This window comes from Octopus sinensis, linkage group LG13, assembly GCF_006345805.1.
Source record: "Octopus sinensis linkage group LG13, ASM634580v1, whole genome shotgun sequence".
In the NCBI taxonomy this organism is placed as follows: Eukaryota; Metazoa; Mollusca; class Cephalopoda; order Octopoda; family Octopodidae; genus Octopus; species Octopus sinensis.
Genome location: NC_043009.1, coordinates 11,814,107 through 11,840,158, shown reverse-complemented (window position 1 = coordinate 11,840,158; position 26,052 = coordinate 11,814,107). Strand labels below are relative to the sequence as shown.

At 38.7% G+C, this 26,052-nt stretch overlaps 1 protein-coding gene across 2 annotated transcripts in view; it reads right to left on the bottom strand.

The window, feature by feature from the left end:
• The window catches only part of LOC115218500 (ATP-dependent DNA helicase DDX11-like), an 86,711-nt gene that overhangs the window by 26,457 nt on the left and 34,202 nt on the right, over positions 1 to 26,052 (bottom strand). Inside the window, exons 15-25 of one of the 2 annotated variants that reach the window (XM_029788358.2) lie at positions 23,136 to 23,180; positions 22,812 to 22,918; positions 19,751 to 19,796; positions 16,967 to 17,071; positions 15,430 to 15,555; positions 14,775 to 14,887; positions 10,988 to 11,060; positions 8,231 to 8,334; positions 5,720 to 5,869; positions 4,265 to 4,333; positions 1,444 to 1,547 (exon numbers count right to left, since the gene is read on the bottom strand). In XM_029788358.2, coding sequence (XP_029644218.1) covers positions 1,444 to 1,547; positions 4,265 to 4,333; positions 5,720 to 5,869; positions 8,231 to 8,334; positions 10,988 to 11,060; positions 14,775 to 14,887; positions 15,430 to 15,555; positions 16,967 to 17,071; positions 19,751 to 19,796; positions 22,812 to 22,918; positions 23,136 to 23,180 — 1,042 coding nt within the window. The remainder of the gene's footprint in view (positions 1 to 1,443; positions 1,548 to 4,264; positions 4,334 to 5,719; positions 5,870 to 8,230; positions 8,335 to 10,987; positions 11,061 to 14,774; positions 14,888 to 15,429; positions 15,556 to 16,966; positions 17,072 to 19,750; positions 19,797 to 22,811; positions 22,919 to 23,135; positions 23,181 to 26,052) is intronic. The other variant, XM_036508155.1, reaches the window with a different exon arrangement.

The following is a 26,052-nucleotide window of genomic DNA, read 5'->3' as shown; positions in this document are numbered from 1 at the left end:
AAGCAAGCTACCTACCACACAGCCACAGCTGTTGAGAGAGGCACACAAACATATACACATGATACACTTCTACATTTTTGCCTACCAGTTTCACTCACAAGGCACTGGTCAGCCCAAGGCTATAGAAGAAGCCATGCAGTGGGATTGAACCTGAAACATGCAGTTACAAAGCAAATATTTTTACCGTACAGCCATACTTGCCCAAGTTGTGTAACTTATGAACTTATTTCTATGCTGGAAACTACACTAATGCAATAGTAACACTGTGATAAAGTCTTTAGTGCTTCTTCAGTGATACAATGGTTCACCAATTAAATTTATTTTTTCAAATTAATTTCATTTTTTCTTTTATTCGTTTCAGCTCCTGGACTGCGGTCATGCTGGGGCACCACCTTGAAGGGTTTAGTCAAATGAACCAGCCCCAATACTAATTTTTTAAGTCCTGTACTTAATCTATCAGTTTCTGTTGCTAAAGAGATGTAAACAAACCAACACTGGTTGAAAGGCAGTGGGTGGGTGGGTGAGAAGAAACTAAGGCACACATATACACACATATATATGATGGACCTCCACACAGTTTCCATATCATAAAGCAAACTAGAAAGCAGAACACTTGTATATAATAAAGATTGACAAATAAACAATATAAGATTATATTTTATACACTACTAGCATTATGATCAGGCAACCCTGGGTCATAGTGCTAGTGCATGCATATACAGCTGTGTGCGTGCACACATACACGCGAGTACTGTCCAAATCTCCAACCAATCACATACAGCTAGCTGGCGTTCAATTGGCGTATCAAGTTTCGGGCATTTTGATTTGGGTTTTGGATAGAAAATTCACAAAAAAGTCACTTCTATTGATTTTTTAATGGCTTTGCAGGGTGACTGGGGAAATGTAAAGATGTGCACGGCCACCCTTGGATGGTTTTGAATGACCATAGAAAATGCGAGCCCTCTAACTGAGAAATTGTGGATTTGTATAAAGGATACACACACAGACAGACAGACATTTTGCCGTTTATATGTATAGAGATTCTAACTATTTGGAAGATAAAAGAATGCTAATTATTTGTTTCAAGTTTTTGCTAATGCCAGCAACTTCAGAAGAGGGGTTAAGTTAATTATATTGACCTCAGTGCCCAACTGGTACTTTTTTTATTGACCCTGAAAGGAAGAAAGACAAAGTCAACCTCAGCAGGACTTGAACCCAGAACGCAAACACAGATAAAATGCCTTTAAGCATTTTGCCTGGTGTGCTAATGATTCTGCCAGCTTGCCACCTTAAGAATGCTAATTATGAACAACAGTAAATTAAAGATATTCCAATCAAAGATGCAATTAATAATTTACAAGAAAGCTTTCTATTTTTATTGATTTACTTTTCTTTAATTTCAAGAATTATTTTCTGGCAAATGACAATAACCGTTTCACCTACCTTCCAAGATCATCTGAGAAATTGATTCCTTCACTCAATTTGCCACCAACAACACTGAACAGAATGGCACCAGTTATTTTGGTATCTTCAGAATATTTGCATTTCTGGAATAAGAAATAGTGAAACATTTTAGACTAAAGCAATTCATAGGAGCAAGTATGGCTACATGGTTGTTAAGAGATTTACTTGGCATCCACATGGGTTAAATTTCAATTCCACCATGTGGCCACCTTGTGCAGACATCTTTTACAAATATCCTAAAGCTATAGTAAAAGATCAGTGAAATTTGGCAGATGGAAATTGTATGGAAGCCTATCATATCTATATATCTATATATATTGGTTCATCCCATAAATAATGCAGCTTTTTCAATTGCATGAACTATAAGTCAGAGGGGGATGGGATAAACTACCTGCATCAACTTGCTTTAAAAGCAGGTAGTAATATTACCTTGTACTTACTCTTAGTGCAAGTTTTAAAGAGTGCAGTTTAGTTTTAATAGCTAAGTTTTCAAAGCTATAATGGAAGTGGAAAAGGAGCGTATTCGGCATATTTTGCTTTATGAGTTCAATAAAGGCAACAACGCAACAGAAAGTGTGACGATTATTAATGCAGTATATAGGGATCGGACAATGAATGTAACCTAGTATCAACAGTGGTTCCAGAAATTCTGAGTCAGAATCTACAGCCTAGAAGACAAGCCTCATCCTGGAAGATCTGTAGAGCTCGACAAGAATATCCTGCGAATCCTGGTGGAACAAAATCCCATTGTAACTGTTGAGGAACTATCGGAGAAGCTTGGATTCAGTCATTCAACCATTCATCGACATCTGTGTGCCGTCAGAAAAGTAAGCAAATTGGGTGAATGGGTTCCTCATAAACTTTCCGAGTCTAATCGCGAGCAGAGAGTGAAAGTGTGCTCTTCTTTGCTGTCACCTCTCACGAATGAACCTTTTTTGGACTAAATAGTGATTAGTGACAAGAAATGGGTTCTCTATAAAAATATCAAGAGCTGAAGACAGTGGATTGGGAAAGGAGAAACACTAGCACCCCAGGCTAAAGAAGGTCTTCACATATATAAGGTGTTGCTATCTGTTTGGTAGGATATGAAAGCTATACTCCACTTTGAACTTTTAAAACCAAACCAAACGATAACAAAAGAGACCTACTGCGAGCAGCTTGAATGACTTCAGTCAGCGCTAGAAGAAAAATTACCATCTTTGGCTTCAAGATGAAAGGTGTTCTTCCATCAGAATAATGCTTGGCCATGTACAGCGAGAATAACATTCCAAAGCCTGGAGCAGTTTGAATGGGAAACAATGCCCCACCCACCATATTTGCTGGATATTGCAGAATAAATGATAATCAGATGGAGCAGTCTTCAAAGGCATTTGAACAGTAAAAATATGAATTCTACAGACAAGGTCAGAACAGTACTAGAGGAGTATTTTTTCATCAGGGACAAGTGAATTTTGGAAGAGAGGCCTTGCAAGTCTACCAGATAGATGGAAGAGAACTGTAGAAAATAAAGGAGAGTATATTTTAGATTAAAAAAGAACTTTGTTATCTTAATTTTGTAAAATGAGAGGAGTATAAAAAAAACACATTATTTATGGGAGGACACATGCCAGCTTAATTTAATTTGTCCTTAGTCGAAAGACACCTGTTGTTATGTCCTATCATTTGTATTTGTGTAACATTCTCTGTTTATTTTCCCGTCCTTGTTTTCATATATATTCGCTGCTTTCTTCGAAGGAATCTAATGCTCTTAGCTTAGTTTTTCCTTGGGGCTGGCCAGATTGGAGCAATCTCAAGTATAACCAGCCGAAATTGCAAAGATAATCTGGAACTCGACTGAGGAAAGAAAACTCCGAATGACCCGTCCTTGTTTTCTTTGTATTGTCTATCTGGATGCTTTGTTGTCCCTTTTTTGTTTCACTTAACTGTCTGGATGTTTTGCATTCTTGTCCCATTTTGTATTTATATATATATATATATATATATGTAAGGCGAGTTGGCAGAAACGTTAGCACGCAGGGCGAAATGCTTAGTGGTATTTTGTCTCTCTTTACATTCTGAGTTCAAACTCCACCACGGTTGACTTTGCCTTACATCCTTTCTGGGTCAATAAATTAAGTACCAGTTGTATACTGGGGTCGATCTAATCGACTGCCCCGCCTCCCCCAAAATCCCAGGACTTGTGCCTAGAGTAGAAAATGATAAGTATATGTATATATCGTCCATAAACATAAATCCACAAAAAGAAGCACACTCATATATATATATATATATATATATATATATATATATATATATATATATATATATATATATATATATATTATATATATATATGTATATATATATCTACACACACACACATGGCATTAAAAACTGTGAATACATATTCAGACTTGCTATATTGGAATTTTCCTCATAGTTGCATTTTGCTATATAATAATTTTTGTAACTTTCATCTGTCAATCCATCTATGCGTGTGTGGAGATGGAGGAATGCATGTGTGTATGTGTGTGCACACATGCGTATGTGAGTCTGTCTAACCATTAGCCTATATTTGTGCTACTATTTCATCATTTCATGTCCTGTAACTTAGCAGTTTGACAAATAGATTGATAAAATAAATATACAAGTGAAATAAATACTAGAATTAACATGATCAATTTAACACTTGAAGGAGGTGCCCCAGCATGACCACAATCTAATGGCTGAAGCCAGTAAAAAAAATAGGACAATATATGTATATGCACACACTGGTGTATGCATGTACATATACATTACATAGGTATTATTTCATATTTACCTCAATACACTGCGCATAAGAATTAAGAACTTTATCAGATTCTCCAGCTTTCCGAGCCTCTCTGAATATCTGAAGAATTCAAATGAAAAATTAAAAAGATAATTCCACTTTTGAGGAATTTCATTTAAATTTTCACAATTACAGATTTTTAGTTCAATGGAAACTGTAGTTGTGATACCAGTGCCGGTGGCATGTAAAAGAGCCATCCGAATGTGGCCGTTGCCAGCGCTGCCTCAACTGGCCTCCGTGCCGGTGGCATGTAAAAGCATCCACTACACTCTTGGAGTGGTTGGCATTAGGAAGGGCATCCAGCTGTAGAAACTCTGCCAGATCAGACTGGAGCCTGGTGCAGCCATCTGGTTCGCCAGCCCTGAGACAAATTGTCCAACCCATGCCAGCATGGAAAGCGGACGTTAAATGATGATGATGATATATATATATATATATATATATATATATATATATATATTATATATATATATATATATATCATCATCATTTAACGTCCGCTTTCCATGCTGGCATGGGTTGGACGGTTTTGACTGAGGGCTGGCAACCAGATGGCTGCACCAGGCTCCAGTCTGATCTGGCAGAGTTTCTACAGCTGGATGCCCTTCCTAATGCCAACCACTCCAAGAGTGTAGTGGATGCTTTTACATGCCACCGGCACGGAGGCCAGTCAGATATATATAATAACAAGCAAACATATATTGTATATTTACATATACATGTCATCATTTAACATTTGTTTTCCATATTGGCATGGCTTGAACAGGAGGGGCATCTAGTCACAGAAAATCTACCACAATAAACTCTGTCGAACCCATGCAAGCATGAAAAAGTAGAAATTGCAACAATGAAGATGCTGCTGCTGCTGCTGATGATGATGATCGAAGACAAGTACATATGGTTTTGATTAATGACAAGGCAGAGCACATCAGCAATAGTAGCAGAGAACCTCCTGTGTTACTGCAGTCAATGGGCAGAACTTTATTATGACAAATAATTGAAATTTGAAGCCATGCATTATGGGAAATGTGAATATAAATCAAACAGAAATTACACAATGTTTTGAGGATAATAATTTTACAAAAATACTATTATCAATTGCAGCGTGGAAGGTGTTTCTAAGCCATTTAAGAAACACAGAAAAACCGTTAGATTCACTTCAACATTTAAATTTAATTTGTCAAAATATTTTCGTCGCTTTGAGACCGCGACCTGTTAGCACGATATTTTTGTCAGTGAACAGGTCGCGGTCTCAAAGCGAGGAAAATATTTTGACAAATTAAATTTAAATGTTGAAGTGAATCTAACGGTTTTTGTGTGTTTCTTAAATGGTTTATAAACACCTTCCACGCTGCAATTATTTTCGTTCCAGCACACAATCTCAGATCAAGTTACTTGCTATGCAAGTACATCTCCGTAAATATTATTATCATATTTCATTAATACCTTTTTCTTATTTGATATTCTTTGCAGAACTCCAGATGTTGTCCAGTGGGAAGACACATGGTTTTCAAAATCATACGATGGGAAGAAGCAGACAATACCACCAGGTATTACATTGCACATATTAACAACAACATGACCAAGTTCGTTTAGCTAAAAATTAAAATAAGAATAAAGAATATAAAAGAACGACGAATTAGACTATTGTTATTGCAAGCGGCAAACAAGCAGAATTCTTAGCACATCAGAGAAAATCTACTTAGCATTAGTTCTTCAAGTTCTTCATATTCAGAGTTCAAATCCTTCTGAGGTCAGCTTTGATTTCAACTTTTCAAGATTGATAAAATAAAGCATCAGTCAAGTACTGGCTTTATGTAATTGACCAATACCCTGCCACTACCTGTGCCGGTGGCATGTGTAAAAAGAAAAAATTTGAGCGAGGTCATTGCCAGTACCGCCTGACTGGCCCCCGTGCAGGTGGCACGTAAAAGCACCCACAACACTCTCGGAGTGGTTGGCGTTAGGAAGGGCATCCAGCTGTAGAAACTCTGCCAGATCAAGACTGGAGCCTGGTGCAGCCATCTGGTTCGCCAGCCCACAGTCAAACCGTCCAACCCATGCTAGCATGGAAAGCGGACGTTAAACGATGATGATGATGACTTCAAAGCACTATTGATGGTGCCATGTAAAAAGCACTGGGGATGGTGCCATGTAAAAAGCACTGGAGCTGGTTTCACATAAATAGCACTGGGGCTGGTGCCATGTCAAAAGCACTGGTGCCATTTAAAGGCACTGGTGATGGTGCCATTTAAAAGCAGTAGTGCTGGTGCCACGTAAAAAGCAATCATGGCATGCTGTAAAGTGGTTGGTGTCAGGAAGGGCATCCAGCCGTTGAAACCAAGCTAAAACAGACTTTGAAATCGTATGTTGCTCCTGGCCTTGCCAGCTGCTATCAAACCTTCCAACTCATGCCAGCATGGAAAACAGATGTTAAACAATGGTGCTTAGTGGCATTTCTTTCAGCTCTTTACATTCTGAGATCAAATCCTGCAAATGTTGATATTGCTTCTCATTTTTTTTTTTGTGGGGGATGGTTGATAAAATAATTACCTATTTCTTTACTACCCACAAGGGGCTAAACACAGGGGGGACAAACAAGGAAAGACAAAGAGATTAAGTCGATTGCATCGACCCCAGTGCGTAACTGGTACTTAATTTATTGACCCCGAAAGGATGAGAGGCAAAGTCGACCTCAGTAGAATTTGAACTCAGAAAGTAACGGCAGACGAAATACCTATTTCTTTACTACCCACAAGGGGCTAAACATAGAAGGGACAAACAAGGACAGACACATGGATTAAGTCGATTGCATCGACCCCAGTGCATAACTGGTACTGAATTTATTGACCCCGAAAGGATGAGAGACAAAGTCGACCTCAGTGGAATTTGGACTCAGAAAGTAACGGCAGAGGAAATACAGCCAAGCATTTTGCCTGGCGTACTAATGCTTCTGCCAGCTCGCTGCTTTGATAAAATAATTACCAGTATAGCACTGGTGTAAATACAATAGACTTCCTTCATCCTTCTAATTGCTGGCCCACTACAAATATTATTATTACGAAGACAGCAAGCTAGCAGAGCTGTTAACACACCAAAACAAAATACTTAGTTGGCGTTTTGTGTGTCTTAAAGTTCTGCGTAGAAATTCCATCGAGGTCAGCTTTGCCTTTCATCCTTTCAGGGTTGATAAAATAAGCACCTATTTCACACTGGGGTGAATGTAATTAACTAGCACCACTCCCCCAAAATTTGAGGCCTTGTGCTTATAGTCAAAAGGACTATTACTATTATTATTGAAATTTAAGGTTAATTTAATGCAGTTAACCTACAGTTTATAAGACCTGTCATCACCAGCACCATTTAACCCTTTCATTACCATATTTACTTTGAGATGCTCTGTGTTTCTTTCAATTACTTTAAATATAACAAAGAATTTAGAAAAATAACTTAGTTATCATTAAGCTGGTGTTAGGAACATAAATTGTGACTAAGGTTTGGTAGAAGATTTTAATTAAAAACTTAAGAAAACAAGACATTTGTACTACAGAGCCAGAGGCGGTTTTGGCCGGGTTAGTAATGAAAGGGTTAACATCCGTCTCCCATGCATCCATGGGCAGGATGGTTGCCAGGTAGAAGACTACTGTGTTTTGACAGGATTTTTATGGCTGAATGAAAAATAAACAAATGTAAATATATCATGCTTTGGCACAGAAAACTGTGGGAAATTATTCAGTTTCATAGCTGATTGGTCATTCCTCAGGGGTCTGCTGTCCTTCATTCTCTGCTTACAAGGAAAACCGAATAACAAATGCTTTTAAAATCAAATTCAAAACGAATGCAGCTGATATGGCTGGAGCAATTAGCATATCATGCATAAATCAGCAACACGATTAATTAATTAACAATCATTATTATTATTATAATAACACAGAATAAAAGTGCTTCATAATATACCGTTTGAACATTGTTCCTTGATTTAAATGTAAAATCCATTTCTTGTCCAGATGGTCCATTGGCCAAAGCAATAGTAAGTAAATTATTGTCAGGTATGACATGCCCTAAATAAAAAAAAAGAAACAATAAAAATAAAATGAGTGAATCTGTGTGTATCATCACAACCATTCTAATACATTATTTACATTGTTTACATTCGATGGATATTTGTCCTCATCTTGTTTGTTGATAACACAACATTTCAGCTGATATACCCTCCAGCCTTCTTCAGGTGTCTTGGGGAGATTTCGAACCTGGGTTCTCATTCCTAAGGTATTTTTCGATGTTATTATTATTATTCTTATTATTATTATTGTTATTATTATTATTGTTGTTGTTGTTCAGGTCACTGCTTGGAATCGAACTCGAAATCTTGGGGTTTAGTAGCCTGCATTCTTAAACATCGTGCCATATGCCCATGGACAAATATCCGTCGAATGTAAATAATGTACATAATTCCTCATCCCTTAAATATAGAACTGAACCATTTTAATGTTCATGTTTCATCACTGGCATAAATGAGACGATAACTTAAGGGAAACATTTTTTAACCAGATACCTTTCCCTGTCACCAACCCTCACCTGTTTCAAAGCAAGGTAATATTTCTATAAGTTGTCCAATGGACATCATCATCATCATTAAGAAACTAGAATTAAAAAAATCTCTTACTTGAAAAACAAGGGTTGATAACAAGAAGGGAATCCAGCCCCAAATAAGTTCCCTGTCCTTGTCCAATTCATGTTAGTATGGCAAAATAGACATAAAATAAACGAATACATATATACACTCATGGAGTGGTTGGTGTTAGGAAGGGCATCCAGCTGTAGAAACACTGCCAGATCAGACTGAAGCCTGGTGCAGCCTCCTGGCTTCCCAGACTCCGATCAAACCGTCCAACCCATGCTAGCACGGAAAACGGATGTTAAACGATGATGATGATGATATATATCATCATCATTCATCATCATCATTCATTTAGCGTCCGTTTTCCATGCTAGCATGGGTTGGACGGCTCAACTGGGGTCTGGGGAGCCCGAAGGCTGCACCAGGCCAGTCAGATCTGGCAGTGTTTCTACAGCTGGATGCCCTTCCTAACGCCAACCACTCCGAGAGTGTAGTGGGTGATTTTATGTGCCACCGACACAGGTGCCAGACGAGGCTGGCGAACGGCCACGCTCGGATGGTGTTTTTTATGTGCCACCGACACAAGTGCCAGACGAGGCTGGCAGACGGCCACGCTCGGATGGTGTTTTTATGTGCCACCGACACAGGTGCCAGATGAGGCTGGCGAATGGCCACGATCGGATGGTGTTTGTTACGTGCCCGCAGCACGGAGGCCAGTCGATGCGGTACTGGCTACGGCCACGTTCGGATGGTTTTCTTGTGTGCCACCGGCACTGGTACCACAAAGATACAAATTCCATTGATGTTCATCTATTTTGATTTGTTTTGATTTTCACTTGCCTCAACAGGTCTTCACAAGTGTCACAAGAAGGAAGGTATGCACAAGTGGACTGACTACGTCCCAGGTAGGGGCCACGGGTTATGGCCTGACTAGTCTTGCCGGGTCTTCGGATGGTGTTTTTATGTGCCACCGACACAGGTGCCAGATGAGGCTGGCGAAACGGCCACGATTGGATGGTGTTTGTTACTTGCCCACAGCACGGAGGCCAGTCGATGCGGTACTGGCTACGGCCACGTTCGGATAGATTTCTTGTGTGCCACCGGCACTGGTACCACAAAGTTACAAATTCCATTGATGTTCATCTATTTTGATTTGTTTTGATGATGGTTGATGAATACACGAGAGGCGAGATGGATAACTAATTTATCCATTATCCATCTCGCCTCTCGTGTATTCATCAACCATCGTGTATTCGCGCCTTCTTCTTCCGGACAAGCTTTACTTAAAAAACGCAGCCCCAAACTTTTGCTCTTTCATTCATTCATTCATCTAGCAGATAAGTTGAATGCTTATTTATTTTCACTTCTCCATCAATCATACATGCTTTCTTATCTATCTAACTATTTTTAACTAATTTCTATATCTATCTAATTATTTTAACTAATTTATCCATTATCCATCTCGCCTCTCGTGTATTCATCAACCATCGTGTATTCGCGGTGCACCCGCCCCGCCCTGCCCACCCCCACCACCAATACCGGATATCTCTATATTTTTGCTCCATCCATACCGGATGTCGCTTCTCCCACCCCCCTCTTCAATACGCTATTTCACCATGCATTACCCCTCTCTTGATATCCTACGTTCTACTTGCCTAGAACCTGTCATCATTTCTCTGAACCACCCCTCCCCACTGGTGCTCCCCTATATTTCTGCACCCCCCCCCACATAAAAAGCACTATCCAAACGTGGCCGATGCCAGACCCCTCTGGCACCTGTGTAGGTGGCACATAAAAAACACCCACTACACTCGCGGAGTGGTTGGCGTTAGGAAGGGCATCCAGCTGTAGAAACTCTGCCAGACTAGACTGGAGCCTGGGGCAGTCCCTAGCTCCCCAGACCCCGTCCAACCCGTGCTAGCGCGGAAAACGGACGTTAAACGATGATGATGATGATGATGATATATATATATATATATATAGAGTGAGAGAGAGAATGAAAACTACTACCACAAAATTATTTAAATTAAATGTTTTGCAACTGAAGTGTGGCACAAGAGAAATTTCTTAAATTTTTCATCCTTATAACATACCACAAGAATATTCCAAAATTCTTTCCGGTTGGACACCAACAGACTGGAAAAGTTGTTCTTTAAATTCATTCACCTTGAAATAAAAAAGAAACGATTTTATTTTTATTTTAACCAGTGGCATATTTTGGTGCCTATCAAAATATATCAGTAAAAGATGCTTATATATTTTAGCCAGGGGTTAAGAAATGACAACTGAAAGAAACTTAACTACATGCCTTAACGAGGTTTGAAAATTAAATATTTTTGACACATCATTTCACAGTAAAGCTGCAGTACTTTATTGCATGGAGCATTGATGAATTGAACAGTGGAATAGCAAGTATATGACTGCGCGAGGGAGAGAAAATTGCAGCAGGACCCAAGTGGAACATATTACAATTATATAGATTGGAGCATCATAAAGTGGAGGGCCTTACTCTGTATATATGTGTGTGGTAAACTGACAGCTAATACCATGACCCGACTCGATAATGATACATCTATCAAGATCCTGTCTCAAGAAGGCTTTTATAAGTAACTTGGGGTATAGGAAGAGAAAGGGATTCAGCAGAGGTCAATGAAAGAGAAGATCAGGAAAGAGTATTGTAGTGACGCCATCTTGGAAATCTCCAGCACGCATGCACAGGGTTGGAGTCTTCCGGGAAGCCTGCCGGAAGTTCCCTCAAGCGCATGCGCAGAAAACTAGCAGCAGCGAAATTCCCTCGTATCGCTCTCTTGAACGCCAGCAGCTGAACAAGACAGTCGTGTTTTATCAGCTCTCTCAAGCTGCTACCTTGTGGCGTATCTCCACTATGCTTGAACGGACAGGATTTGGCTCACTCCACTTGACTACAGAGAAAAACTCCTAGGCTGCCAATTCGCCCAGAGGAAGAAACGTATATATTGCGAATCAAGAAATAAATATTTATACTGTTGAAGTTAATCAGAATTCTTGACTCTTTCCTTCGATTAATATTTAATGTAAAGGATGCGAGCTGCACCCATCCAGTGCGAGATGTGTCAGAATGGTCCTGAATACAGAACTGAACTTCCTGAATGGAATTGTAGCTATAAACTCCCTGGCAGTACCAGTTGTCCACTATAGCTTTAATGCCTATTTCTTTACTACCTACAAGGGGCTAAACACAGAGAGGACAAACAAGGACAGACAAACAGATTAAGTCGATTATATCGACCCCAGTGCATAACTGGTACTTAATTTATCGACCCCGAAATGATGAAAGGCTAAGTCGACCTCGGCGGAATTTGCACTCAGAACATAGCGGCAGACGAAATACCACTAAGCATTTTGCCCAGCATGCTAACGTTTCTGCCAGCTCACCACCTTTTAATGCCATCAGTTGGAATCTGAATGAACTCCAATGTATATACACATAGAGTAGGTAACTGCTGACACTAAACAGGATACAGCAACCAAAATCAGACATTGAGAGGCTCTATCTCACATGAAAGGAAGGCAGAAGAGGCCCAATCCAACTTGAAGCGTCCTATAAAACAACCGCAATAGGATTTCAAATGTACATCCAGAGTAACACCGATTGGATGATACAGCTAGTAAGACAACATGAATAGGGTAAGAAATTATACTCAATCTCAAATGATGCATATAAATACAGATGAGAGCTTAACCTCCCCTAAATATGATGATAAGGAGGACATACTACCCAGTAAAGCAGCAAAAAAGTGTAATACAAAAGCTAAACAGGACAGCTTGAAGGTTATGCTGAGAAAATCCGTTGCATGGGCAAAACCCCAAATGAGCTGGGGAAGCTGATGTAGATCTGAGAAGAACTCATCAGTGATTGCAGAGCAGTGGTTTGCAAGTTGAAACAAAAGGATTTATCATAGTGGCACAAGATCAAGGTCTCTTCACACAGAACTATCAATAATATCACATAGAATGAGGTAGACACAAAGTGTAGACTTTCCAATGACAAACTTGACCACATCATTGCCAGTTGCTCAGTCTTTGCCCCGATAGAATGATCGAGTTGGCTAATACCGAAGCATATGATGTTACTATAATATCCCACACACTAAAAACTCTTACGAACATCATCCAGAGTTAGTCACCGAGGGAAAAAAACGATACCATCCTGTTGTGATTTTAGTTTTGATCACGTGATTTTGATTGTCTCGATTGCTGTTATATGCCTGCAGTGCAACTGCGCGGAGTTCTGTTCTGTTTGCGGCACGACATGTTCAGTGTTGATTTCTGTTAGTCAAGAATGTAGCAGCCTGCTGCATAAAAATGTTATTGCGTTGAAGTTTGGTTTTGCTTACAATTTAGCAATCTTTGTTTGTATTGTATATTGCTGTATTTTTAGTCGATTAAAACCTTTTAAACTTTGATATTTGGATGACTGACAACCGTGCTAGTGGGGTGCAAAGAGCACCATACGAGGGTGATCGTTGACAGAGCGGCTAACTGGCTTCTGTGCCAGTGGCACATAAAAGGGCACCATTCGAGCATGATCGTTAACAACGTTGCCTTACTAGCACTTGTGCACGTGCTAGTAGGGTGCCAAGAGCACCATCCGAGCGTGATCTTTGCCAGAACAGCCAAGTGGCTCCGTGCCGGTGGCACGTAAAATGGCACCATTCGAGTGTGATCGTTACCAACGTCGTCTTACTGGCACCTGTGCCGGTGGCAAGTGTAAAAAGATTTGAGCGAGGTCATTGCTAGTCCTGCCTGACTGGCCTTGTGCCGGTGGCACGTAAAAAGCACCCACTACACTCTCGGAGTGGTTGGCATTAGGAAGGGCATCCAGCAGTAGAAACTCTGTAAGATCAAGATTGGAGCCTGGTACAGCCATCTGGTTCACCAGACCTGAGTCAAACCGTCCAACCCATGCTAGCATGGAAAGTGGACATTAAACGATGATGATGAACAATGATGGGATTATGGAATATATACAGATAAGCAAATAAATGATAACAAACCAGACACTGTCATCAAAGATTTAAGACAAAAAACATGTCTGTTAATTGATATGACAGTGTCTACTTATAGAAACATCACAGCAAAGGAATTTGGAAAACAGTTGAAATACAAGGATCAGGTGATTGAGATAACTAGGATGTGGCTAACCAAAATCATCCTTGTTGTTGTGGGTGCCCTGCAAAAAAGGTACCAACAAATTTTATGACCAGAACCCTCAGACACCAACAATCTTTGAAGTTTGAAAAATTGTGCTGACATCAACTGCCCACCTTCTCAGAGAGTTTCTTTCCATCTAATATATACATTAGGTCTCTCACTGAGATCCAGTCAGAAGAGGAAACAAAATGCAAATCAATCGGAAAATAATAATAATAATAATAATGATAACAATAACAACAATAATAATAATAATAATAATGATAATGATAAAGACTTGCTAATAGAAATTCAAAACATGAGGCATCTCAAGGCGACTACAGTACCAGTGATTGTAGGAGCTCTAGGAATGATAAAAAAAGGTACTGAAACCTATTTGGAAATGATACCAGGCTTACCATCCCTACAGTAAGTGCAAAAAATCGTGTTAACTGGAACGGCTCATGTACTGAGAAGAGCATTATCGCTGTGAAAACAACATCCATTCATGAATTTATTTGTTTATAATTTTTTAAATACATATTTTACCTGTGAATTTGCGTGAGTAATCTTGGAATGCATACAATGAGCTTCTCTGCCCTAGGTGTACGGAAAACACCCAGCGAGAAACGGAAGAAAATTTGAAGAAAGATGGAAATAACAATAATAATAATAATAATAGTAATAACAATACTTTCTCAGACTTACAGGCTGCATTGTTCCACCAGCAATGACAACAGCACGAGCTTCATCCACAATACATTTAAATTCCACAGCAGGGTTAAGTAAAAGGAACTTGATACTTGATACACTTAAGAGATCTATAAAAAAAAAAAAAATAAAGATGAAAATAAAAAGATGGAATGATAATCGTTTAGGCTAAATTGACAAATGTATTTGCAAACATTCATCATATTCTAGGGCTTTTGTTATAGGTCAATGAACTGAACCATGTAAAATTAAATTTGCTCAAATTTACAAGAAAATAACTGCAGCGGATTTGGACTTAATACCTCAGAGTTCATAGTCCAATATTAGTCCGAATTTTGAATAAAGAAAAAAAGTGATCAAGTGTTATTTTTAATTGAAATTTAATCATCAATGTACTTTCCCTGATTATCTATGACTTCCTTCCATCTATTTACAAGCTTTTTAATCCCATCAATGTAAAACTCTTTTGGTTTCAAAGTGAAGAACTGTGAAATGTCAGTTTCGACCTCCTGGCTTGCGAAAATTATGTCCCCCAAATAGTTCTGTAAACTATGAAACAAATGGTAGTTTGTATATACGTTTTGCTCATATATAATAATGGACAATAAGAATGGTAATGCATTTGTTGTTAGTTGTTTATGTTAGCACTTACTTTTCCTGTTGAGTACAATACGGCCATCTTTATCAGCATTTGTCAGGGCTTCCAGAAAGCTCTCAATATGCATGAGTGGGGATCTCATCTCAGGTGGTTCGTTAGTAATTTGTACCGGCTCAGGAACTTGGTAGAAAAATTTGGTGAAGAGAAACATGGGCATAATGAAAGAGAACTTAAAAAACTGAGTAGGAATAAGAACAACACGTAATAGGTTAATACAGATTGTAATTTTCAAATACACCATTACTAATATCACACACGCACAGACACCCCCACACTCTCTCTTTCTAATATTATTCTGCTTATTTCTACATATCTTCAAATGTGTTTGAGCGATAGGTTTTAACCCTTTTGATAGCAACCCACTTGAGACCACCCCTGCATCTCTGACATAAATGGATCTTTTTGGTTTGAACAGCAGTTTTTAAAAATAATTTCCACGTAACTAAACACTTTTAAACTTCGTATACTGGTAGAATGTGTTTATAAAACATTTTTTTCTCTTGGATTTATTGAGAAAATTCTATAATTTGTAAGATATTTGTTGTTTCTTTTCTTTAATTTCTGCAATTTCAATCAATCAATGACGTCTGTTGAGGTGAAAACATTCTGTGCTGTATGAATATGTCCCTCGTTTAAGAAACAGATTGGGTTTATTTACATTTGTGAAAAAAAAAAAGATACTCTTCCCCCCACCCCTAACCCTAACCCTAAAACAGATTGAAATGCAATAGATTGATTCTAGGGTCATAATTATGGGTGACAATTTCATATGACACCGCTAGAAAAAACTGCCGTTCAAACCAAAAAGATCCACATAAACTTCCTGTTTAAAGTGATCGAAATAAAAACCTTCCATCAAGATTTTAGCGTTTATCTTCCATCCACCAGTTTAATAATAACAGTCATTTTACTCGATTCTTTGTGTATTTTGTAAATTAAATGAAACAATGGCAGCGCATTTCAAGAGAGATATGATAACAAAAGAATTAAACGACCTAACTCTTTTACTTGTTTCAGTAATTTGACAGCGGCCATGCTGGAGCAAATCAACCCCAGAACTTATTCTTTGTAAGCCTAGTACTTATCCTACCAGCATCAATTGTCAAGAGCAATGTTGGGGGGACAAATACAGACACACAAACATATACACACACATACATACACACACACACATATATATATAATATATATATATATATATATATATATAATATATATATATAAGACCTGTCGAGGCAAGTGAAATTGAAATCAATTTCGATGACTGGCATCCATGCTAGTGGAGTGCTAAGAGTACCATATGTATGTGATCGTTGCCGGAGCAACAAGCTGGCCTCCATGCCGATGGCATGTAAAAAATCCTGCTACATCTAGTCAAACAGTTCAACATGGAATATGAAAGCTAAACTGTCCAGCAAGGAATACGGAAGCTAAATGATGATGATGATGATGATGGTAACGATGATAATTATAATACATGTTCAAAGATCAAGTTATTTACCACACAAGCAATTACAATTAAATTCCTTACCTTTATTAGGAGTATTCTTGCAAGAATTCTGTTTGTCGCTTAACTGCTCCAAAAACTGACTAATACCAGAACGACTATTCTCGGGTTTTTTCACAGAAAGAGGTACTATTAGAAGAAAAAGTTCCAAATTAAAATTCAACCATGTAAAAATAAGCATTTTCTTACCCACCAAAATTATTTCTCGAATAAACACAATTCCAACAAATTAAGAGAGGTAAGAGTCAATTAAATCAACTACAAGCATTACAATTGCATTTATCTTATCAAAAGGCACCATTCGAGTGTGATCGTTACCAGCGTCGCCTTACTGGCACTTGTGCCTGTGCTAGTAGGGTACCAAGAGCACCATCCGAGTGTGATCATTGCCAGAGCAGCGAACTGGCTTCCATGCCGGTGGCACGTAAAATGGCACCATTCGAGTGTGATCGTTACCAATGTTGCCTTACTGGCACCTGTGTTGGTAGCATGTGTAAAAAGATTCGAGCAAGGTCGGTGCCAGTACCGCCTGACTGGCCTCCTTGCTGGTGACACATAAAAGCACCCACTACACTCTTGGAGTGGTTGGTGTTAGGAAGGGCATCCAGCTGTAGAAACTCTGCTAAATCAAGATTGGAGCCTGGTGCAGCCAGGAATTTTTAGACGATTAGGCATTTTGCCATTTTTGAAGGTTGGCATTTTTTCCCCTATATTTATCAACCTCTCATCCGTTTTGCCCATCCTATAATTATCATGCATAACTCTTTACATGTAATCTTTATTTATATGAAATTTTATATGTAATTTTATTTTCATATTTCTTTTATATTTTTATGTATATTGGTTTTATTCTTTACACCATTGGAGAATCTTTACACCTGTACATGCATGATTTATTTTTATGTGTATCAATATATATGATTCAATTACATTGATTGAATATCTTCATTTATGTATTCGGGAATCTGTTTGACTGCCTAGGATTTGCGTTTTCAATTTCCTCTATTATGTATACATATATACACACACACAGAAGACCCGGCAGGCCAAGTAAGACCATAACATCGTGGACTATGCCAGGGGTGTAACCAAATCATACTCTAGCATCTAAAAAGGAAAGATACATTGGACAGCGTGGTCTTGAGATACTGTAAGTGAGAAATATGACTAGATTGGCACAAGTGATATGAACTTGATAAAAGATCTGCTGGGTTGAGACTAATCTGAGAAATAATGGAAGCACTCCGTTGGTTATGACGATGAGGGTTCCGGTTGATCCGAATCAACGGAACAGCCTGCTCGTGAAATTAACGTGCAAGTGGCTGAGCACTCCACAGACACGTGTATCCATAACGTAGTTCTCGGGGATATTCAGCGTGACACAGAGAGTGACAAGGCCGGCCCTTTGAAATACAGGTACAACAGAAACAGGAAGTAAGAGTGAGAGAAAGTTGTGGTGAAAGAGTACAGCAGGGATCACCACCATCCCCTGCCGGAGCCTTGTGGAGCTTTAGGTGTTTTCGCTCAATAAACACTCACAACACCCGGTCTGGGAATCGAGACCGCGATCCTATGACCGCGAGTCTGCTGCCCTAACCACTGGGCCATTGCGCCTCTACTAATCTGAGAAATAACAAGAGCAACAATAACACAACTTCTTATATTACCATAAGAACAAAAAGTCATAGAAGAAGGGTGTAGTCAACAGAATTAAGAACCAGTATATTACTGGTACTTCTTAGTTCATAAACCCTGAAGGGTTGAAGAGTAAAGTAGCTTCTGAATGGATTTAAACTCAGGACATAAAAAGATGCAACTAAATACATTTAATCCAGTGTTTTTCCATTAATGCCATTCATGATACAGGTTGAACCTCTTAAATCCAGTGTTCCAGGGTCCGCTACCTTTTAAATCCGTCATCATAGACGTGTACGTTGTACTATAAGTTTTGGATTTAAACTTTATATAACACAAAAGATTAAAAACCTTTGAAGAATGTAAAGAGATTGCTAGAAACATTCTTTTATTTTTTACTTGTTTCAGTCATTGAGTAAATCAATTCTAATATTTGACAGTACTTTATTTTATTAAGACCTGGGAAAATGAAAGGCAATGCTGACCTGAGCAGAATTTGATCTCAAAATACTGCATGGTATTTTGTCCAACACCGATCTATGAGAGTTATAATAATTTGTAATATAACCACAAGTTCATAAATTTAGGCGGCGACCTGGCAGAAACGTTAGCACGTCGGGTGAAATGCGTAGCCATATTTTGTCTGCCGTTACGTTCTGAGTCCAAATTCCGCCGAGGTCGACTTTGCCTTTCATCCTTTCAGGGTCGATAAATTAAGTACCAGTTATGCACTGGGGTCGATGTAATCGACTTAATCTGTGTGTCTGTCCTTGTTTCTTCCCGGTGTGTAGCCCCTTCCCAGGGGCTAAACATAGAGGGGACAAACAAGGACAGACGAAGGGATTGAGTCGATTATATCGCCCCCAGTGCAAAACTGGTACTTTATTTATCGACCCTGAAAGGATGAAAGGCAAAGTCGACTTCGGCGGAATTTGAACTCAGAACGTAACGACAGACGAAATACTTCTAAGCATTTCGCCCAGCGCGCTAACGTGTCTGCCAGCAACCCACAAGTTCATAAATTTGGAGTGAGAAGTTATTCAATTAAACTGATCTTAGCATTCTACCGGACACTCTCATAAGACAACCAATTCATTACCTTACAGTAATGATAACAACATCAATAATCTTATATAAAATATGAGAAAAAAAAAATTAAAATAGACATCTTACCATATTTTACTGAAGATGGCTGGTATTTTTCCACAAAACCATTCAACTATAAAATCAATACAAAACAAAACTTAATTAATGAGGTTATGATAGGAACTAAAAACTGCAGAAATGTGCAATTCATTCTGTTCCAACCAAGCATTATATAACACTAGTTTCAAATTTTGGTACAAAGCCAGCAAGCTTGGGGGCAGGGCCAGATGATTGCATCAGCTCCAGTACTCAATTGGTACTTAATTTATCAATTCCAAAATGATGAAAGGTAAAGTTGACCTCAGCAGAATTTGAACTCAGAACATAAGGACAGGTGAAATACTGCTAATGATTCTGCCAGCTTAAGCATTTTGTAATATCGATTTTTTAATATAAATACATGGCTATAAATTAGATCGATCGAGGTACTTTACTGACAGGTATCTTATATTAGTGATCCTGATAGGATGAAAAGTTTTTCCTTTTTTTTTTTCTCCATCACTTACTCAAAAAGATTCTTATGTTGGTTGTCACAACAGATGACGAAATGAAAGATGAGCCCTGGTGTTTCTCCCCAAAATATGGCATCTTCAAAACACAAAAAAGCGATGTAATATTTTCTTTGAATGATAATGCTTTCTTAATTAAACAATAAGGGTTCGCCGAAAGCATAAAGTCACTAAGTATTTTGTGTCATTCGAAGGGAGATAACTCCATTTTAACTATTTTATTATAGTCTCTGATTATGTGTGCGTGTGTATATATAGGTGAAGAAATCAGTAAATACATCATCATTGTTCGACCGTGGTCGAGACAATGGAATTTACCATGCTACGCCAGACTTCACGCTCCATCATAGCATTACGGAGGTCCTGTTGCTGGATGCCTGTATCCCTGGAGATTACATCAGGGTAGGAGAGTGTGCGCCCTCTGGTATCGCGAGCAGATGGCTTCCAGAGGAGAAAAGTAGAAATTACCTCGCTTTCAGCTCTACAACAATGTCCAGCAAACTGGACTCTCCTACCTTTCACAAGAGATGATACAGGTGGTAGTTTCCTATATATTTGTACTTTGGTTGGATGACGCTTCCACGAGATATTCTGAGCTCTCATAAGGAGGCGAGTGTAGGTTCCATCCAACCGCCTCTCAAGCTTCTTTGATAACGTCCAGGTTTCTGAGCCATATAGTAGAATTGGTTCGACTATGGCTTTGAAGATTTTAAGTTTGAAATCTCTACTTAGATTTGATGACCAGATTAAAATACCTTTTAATCTCTGTCTCTTTCTCTTTTAATCTATCCAGCCATTTATCTAAGTATTTGTTTCTGTGTGTGTGTGTGTGCGTTTGAATTAGTGTGTATTTGAGTGTCTGTTTCTAATACCTATTTCTCTACTACCCACAAGGGGCTAAACACAGAGAGGACAAACAAGGACAGACAAACGGATTAAGTCGATTACATCGACCCCAGTGCGTAACTGGTACTTAATTTATCGACCTCCGAAAGGATGAAAGGTAAAGTCGACCTCGGCGGAATTTGAACTCAGAACATAAAGACAAACAAAATACCACAAAGCACTTCACCCGGCGTGCTAACGTTTCTGCCAGCTCATCTGTTTCTAATACCAAAACAGCCAGTGCCAAAGAACTGGAACAACATGTCCAGTGCCTGAAGAGCAGTGCCCACTTATTCCATTCCATAGCACAGTATAGGACACTTCTATACTATTCTGCTTCAGTTCAGTTGAGTTCCAATTCAAATACAGCCAGGGGACAAGTATCAGATCATCTGTAAATGTTACATGTAATAGACTGATGTCCTTCCTAAGACACTTACTGCTCTTTCAGTTATCATCATCATCATCGTTTAACGTCTGCTTTCCATGCTAGCATGAGTTGGACAGTTTGACTGGGGTCTGGGAAGCCAAGAGGCTGCACCAGGCTCCAGTCTGATCTGGCAGTGTTTCTACAGCTGGATGCCCTTCCTAATGTCAACCACTCTGTGAGTGTAGTGGGTGCTTTTTATGTGCCACAGGCACAAGTGCCAGGAGAGGCTGGCAGCATCCACGATCGGTTGGTGTTTTGTATGTGCCACCAGTACAGGTATTGCATTATTTTGATGTTGATGTACTTGACTCAATAAGTCTCCTCAAGCACAGCAGGTCACGTGCCACCGGCACAGAAGCCATTCAAGGCAGCGCTGGCATCGGCCACGTTCGGATGGTGCTTTTTACATGCCAACGGCACAAGTATCACAACTACAATTTCCATTTGATACTTATTTTGATACATACATACATTAAAGTCCTCTGACCCATTAAGGGCTAAAACTTATGCCTGGCAAATAAATAACTCAAAGTATAAGACTCCATAGAAATTAACATGTCAGTTCCTGTTGGCTCCCATTACCAGCTGTTTGTCACTAAAGTACTGTGAAATGAGGAACCTCGAAACCACACACTGCCTGGAATGAATATTGATCTTACTACCCAGCATTTGTGAAACTGTACTAAGAGCTACACAATGTGCCTTCAGACAGACATACAGAAGTATAACAGTAATTTTATTCAGCTGAATACATGTCATTGATTGGTTGAAATTACCAAAATACGACAACTTTAACATGGAATAACTTTGAAAATATAACTTCTCAACAACACTAATAGTAAAAGATGTTTTATAAGACACATTCTACCAGTGTCTGAAGTTTGAAAATGCTTAGTTACAAAAAAATTAATTTCTCGATCTGCTGTTGAAAGGGAAAAGATCTGTATATACAAGGATGTATAACCATTTTAACCCTTTCATTACAAACCCGGCTGAAACCAGCTCTGGCTCTGTAGTACAAATGTCTTGTTTTCATAAGTTTTGAATTAAAATCTTCCACCAAACCTTAGTCACAATTTATGTTCCTAACACTAGCTGAATGATAACAAAGTTATTTTACTAAAGTATTTGTTATATTTAAAGGAATTGAAAGAAACACAGAGCATCTCAAAATAAATACAGTAACGAAAGGGTTAATAGGGATCCCACGAAAAGGAAAATAAAGTACATGATTTTATTTTTATTCCTACTTGGTTACACTTACCTTTTTGGAAATCTGGCTTTTCTGACAGTATCGTAGAATCTTAAATAAGTTAATATTGTCCAGTTTGGTTTCATACAAGAAATCATTGATTGTAAAAATTTTAGATTCTGGAAAAAGAAAAAGGAAAGAAATTCAACTCCAGGCACAGGGTCACCAATTTTTAGGGTAGGGCGTTGGTTAATTACATCAATTGGTCCTTTTTTTTATTGAGTCCAAAAGGATGAAAGGCAAAGTTGGCTTTGGTAGTACTTGAACTCAAAATAAAAAAATAAAAAAACAGAAGAAATGCAGCTAAACATAAAGTAAGAATTTGAGCAAACTTACCAATTTTCTTCAAATGCTGAGAATCAGAGGGTGTGTCTAAAACACCTGAAAAACGGTAAAATTATAGATATTAACTAAAATGGTAATATTGGCATTTTATGATAATTAAATTATATTCTTGCTCTTTATTTTCACTTTCTATTGTGTTATTCTCCTCTCCTTACAAATAACTGTTTTAATCCTTCTTTAATTAGGCTAATAAATCTTTTGTGTATTTTATGATGATGACATCTAATCAAAATGTTTCTTAAAAAAAAGGTAAAAAAAGACAGGAGTTAGTAACATAACTACAGACTTCTGTCCAAGTTGGACCCCACATATTACTTCTTATAAGCATGAAGGTTACACATCATATCCTTCTCTGAAACATATAACTCTATCCTAAGACTATAGCTCACCCTTGTTATCCAGGCTACATTTTGTATTAAAATATTGCTATCAAAGATAGTGTCTACATCAGTGTTCCCCAACATATTTTCCTCCAGGCCGGACTATAACTTTGCAGAAAAATGTATGCCCCACCAGTGGTATAGTATGTTTGCAATGAAAAAAAAAATGATATTCACAATTCCATGTCCCGGAAAAAAAAAAAAAAATTGGATCCCATGCCCCACCGGTAGAATGTGTGCCCCTGTAGGGAATCACTGGTCTATATGTCAAATACACTCTCTCTTATTACTTAACTCTCTCAATAAATAACAAAAACAGAGTCTTCAAGATATTCTTACTCAAAATCTCTATTTTTTTTTCATTCCTCTAATTTATTTGTTGTCCTTATTGCTCAATAAATACATTTAACCACCAGCAACTGTTTGACTATCTCTCATTCTGCATCAGGGACATGCACCTCACATTACTCTTCTTTGAAGTCATCATCCTCAATGACTTTAGTATTCACAACTTCTCTTTCTATTACACTTCTTATTTCTTTACTACCCACAAGGGGCTAAACATAGAGGGGACAAACAAGGACAGACAAACAGATTAAGTCAATTACATCGACCCAAGTGCGTAACTGGTACTTATCTAATCGACCCCGAAAAGATGAAAGGCAAAGTCGACCTCGGTGGAATTTGAACTCAGAACGTAACGGCAGACAAAATACCACTAAGCATTTCGCCCGGCGTACTGACGTTTCTTATTTCTTTATTGCCCACAAGGGGCTAAACATAGAGGGGACAAACAAGAACAGCCAAAGGGATTAAGTCGATTACATCGACCCAAGTGCGTAACTGGTACTTATTTAATTGACCCCGAAAGGATGAAAGGCAAAGTCAACCTCAGTGAAATTTGAACTCAGAACGCAGCGGCAGACGAAATACCGCTAAGCATTTCGCCCGGCGTGCTAATGTTTATGCCAGCTCATCGCCTTTCTATTACACTTCTACAGCACTGCTAAGGTTGGTGCAGAGGCCAAACCTTTTGCTATTCTTAACTTTCAGCAACATTATTTCTCAAGGAAATTACTTTTCTGAAATCCAATGAATGGTTACAAACAGCTAATTTTTTGGCAGAAGTTTGCTCTTTTGAACCTGTTATTTTATCAGTTACTAGCGCTATGACTATATTCAAATTTGGATAAATTAATAAATACTATTTCATTCATATCAAGATCAATGGTCCTCAATCTGCTAATTATTTGCAATTTCTTGTTTCTGAATCAGACTGCACTGTTAATGAATTTTCATATTGTTCAGTGAGTGTACATATATTACACCAAAGTTAATTTCTGTGTGTGTGTGTTATACCTAAGTTAATATAAAGTATTTCTTTTTTACCTTTTGGCATGAACAATGCTGCTCTCAGCAACAACCTTTGATTCCTTGATACATAGTGGTTACATGGCTGTTTCTTATTTCTTTACACAGTTCTTTGCATCTTTATTACACTCTGAAAGGTCTTTTGAGTTGCAGGGGTTGGGTTGGTAAGGCGGTGAGCTGGCAGAAACGTCAGCACACGGAGGGAAATGCTTAGCGGTATTTCGTCTGCCATTACATTCTGAGTTCAAATTCCGCTGTGGTCGACTTTGCCTTTCATCCTTTCGGGGTCAATAAATTAAGTACCAGTTACGCACTGGGGTTGATGTAATCGACTTAATCCCTTTGTCTGTTCTTGTTTGTTCCCTCTGTGTTTAGCCCCTTGTGGGTAGTAAAAAAATAGGTATTTCGTCTGCCGTTACGTTCTGAGTTCAAATTCCATTGAGGTCAACTTTGCCTTTCATCCTTTCGGGGTCGATAAATTAAGTACCAGCTACACACTGGGGTTGATGTAATTGACTTAATCCCTTTGTCTGTCCTTGTTTGTCCCCTCTACGTTTAGCTCCTTGTGGGCAATAAAGAAATAAGGGGTGGGTAGTAGAGACCAGACAATGTAGCACTGCATAGTATGGTCTGCTTCTCCACATTTACAGGTCTTTGGGCCAGTCTTGCAGCCCCATCAGACCAAAACAACTTTTGATAACCCAGTCCTCATTCTCAAATGGCTGAGTGTCTTCCGCTAAATCCATGATACCTCTGAGCCAGGAAGATGAACTTCAGCAGAAGAGAAACCTATGTCATTCTCAAGTTTTCCCATCTAAAACTGGAATCTACTTTCTGTGTAAAATATTATTAGGGGTTGATGGTCATGGAGGAAGTGAACATCACAGGTAGGGTTTGTCATCTCAATTCGAATGGTCAGTTCTTGGCTGATATCAGCAAAGGCACTGCAGCTTGCTTGGGTTGGTGGGTTTCGTGCAACCAGTGATCAAGCGGTGGAGGCCTAGTGGTTAGAGCAGCGGACTTGCGGTCGAGGGATCGTGGGTTCGAATCTCAGACCGGGCAATGTGTGTGTTTATGAGCGAAACACCTAAGCTCCACGTGGCTCCGGCAGAAGGTAATGGTGAAACTTCTGCTGACTCTTTTGCCACAACTTTCTC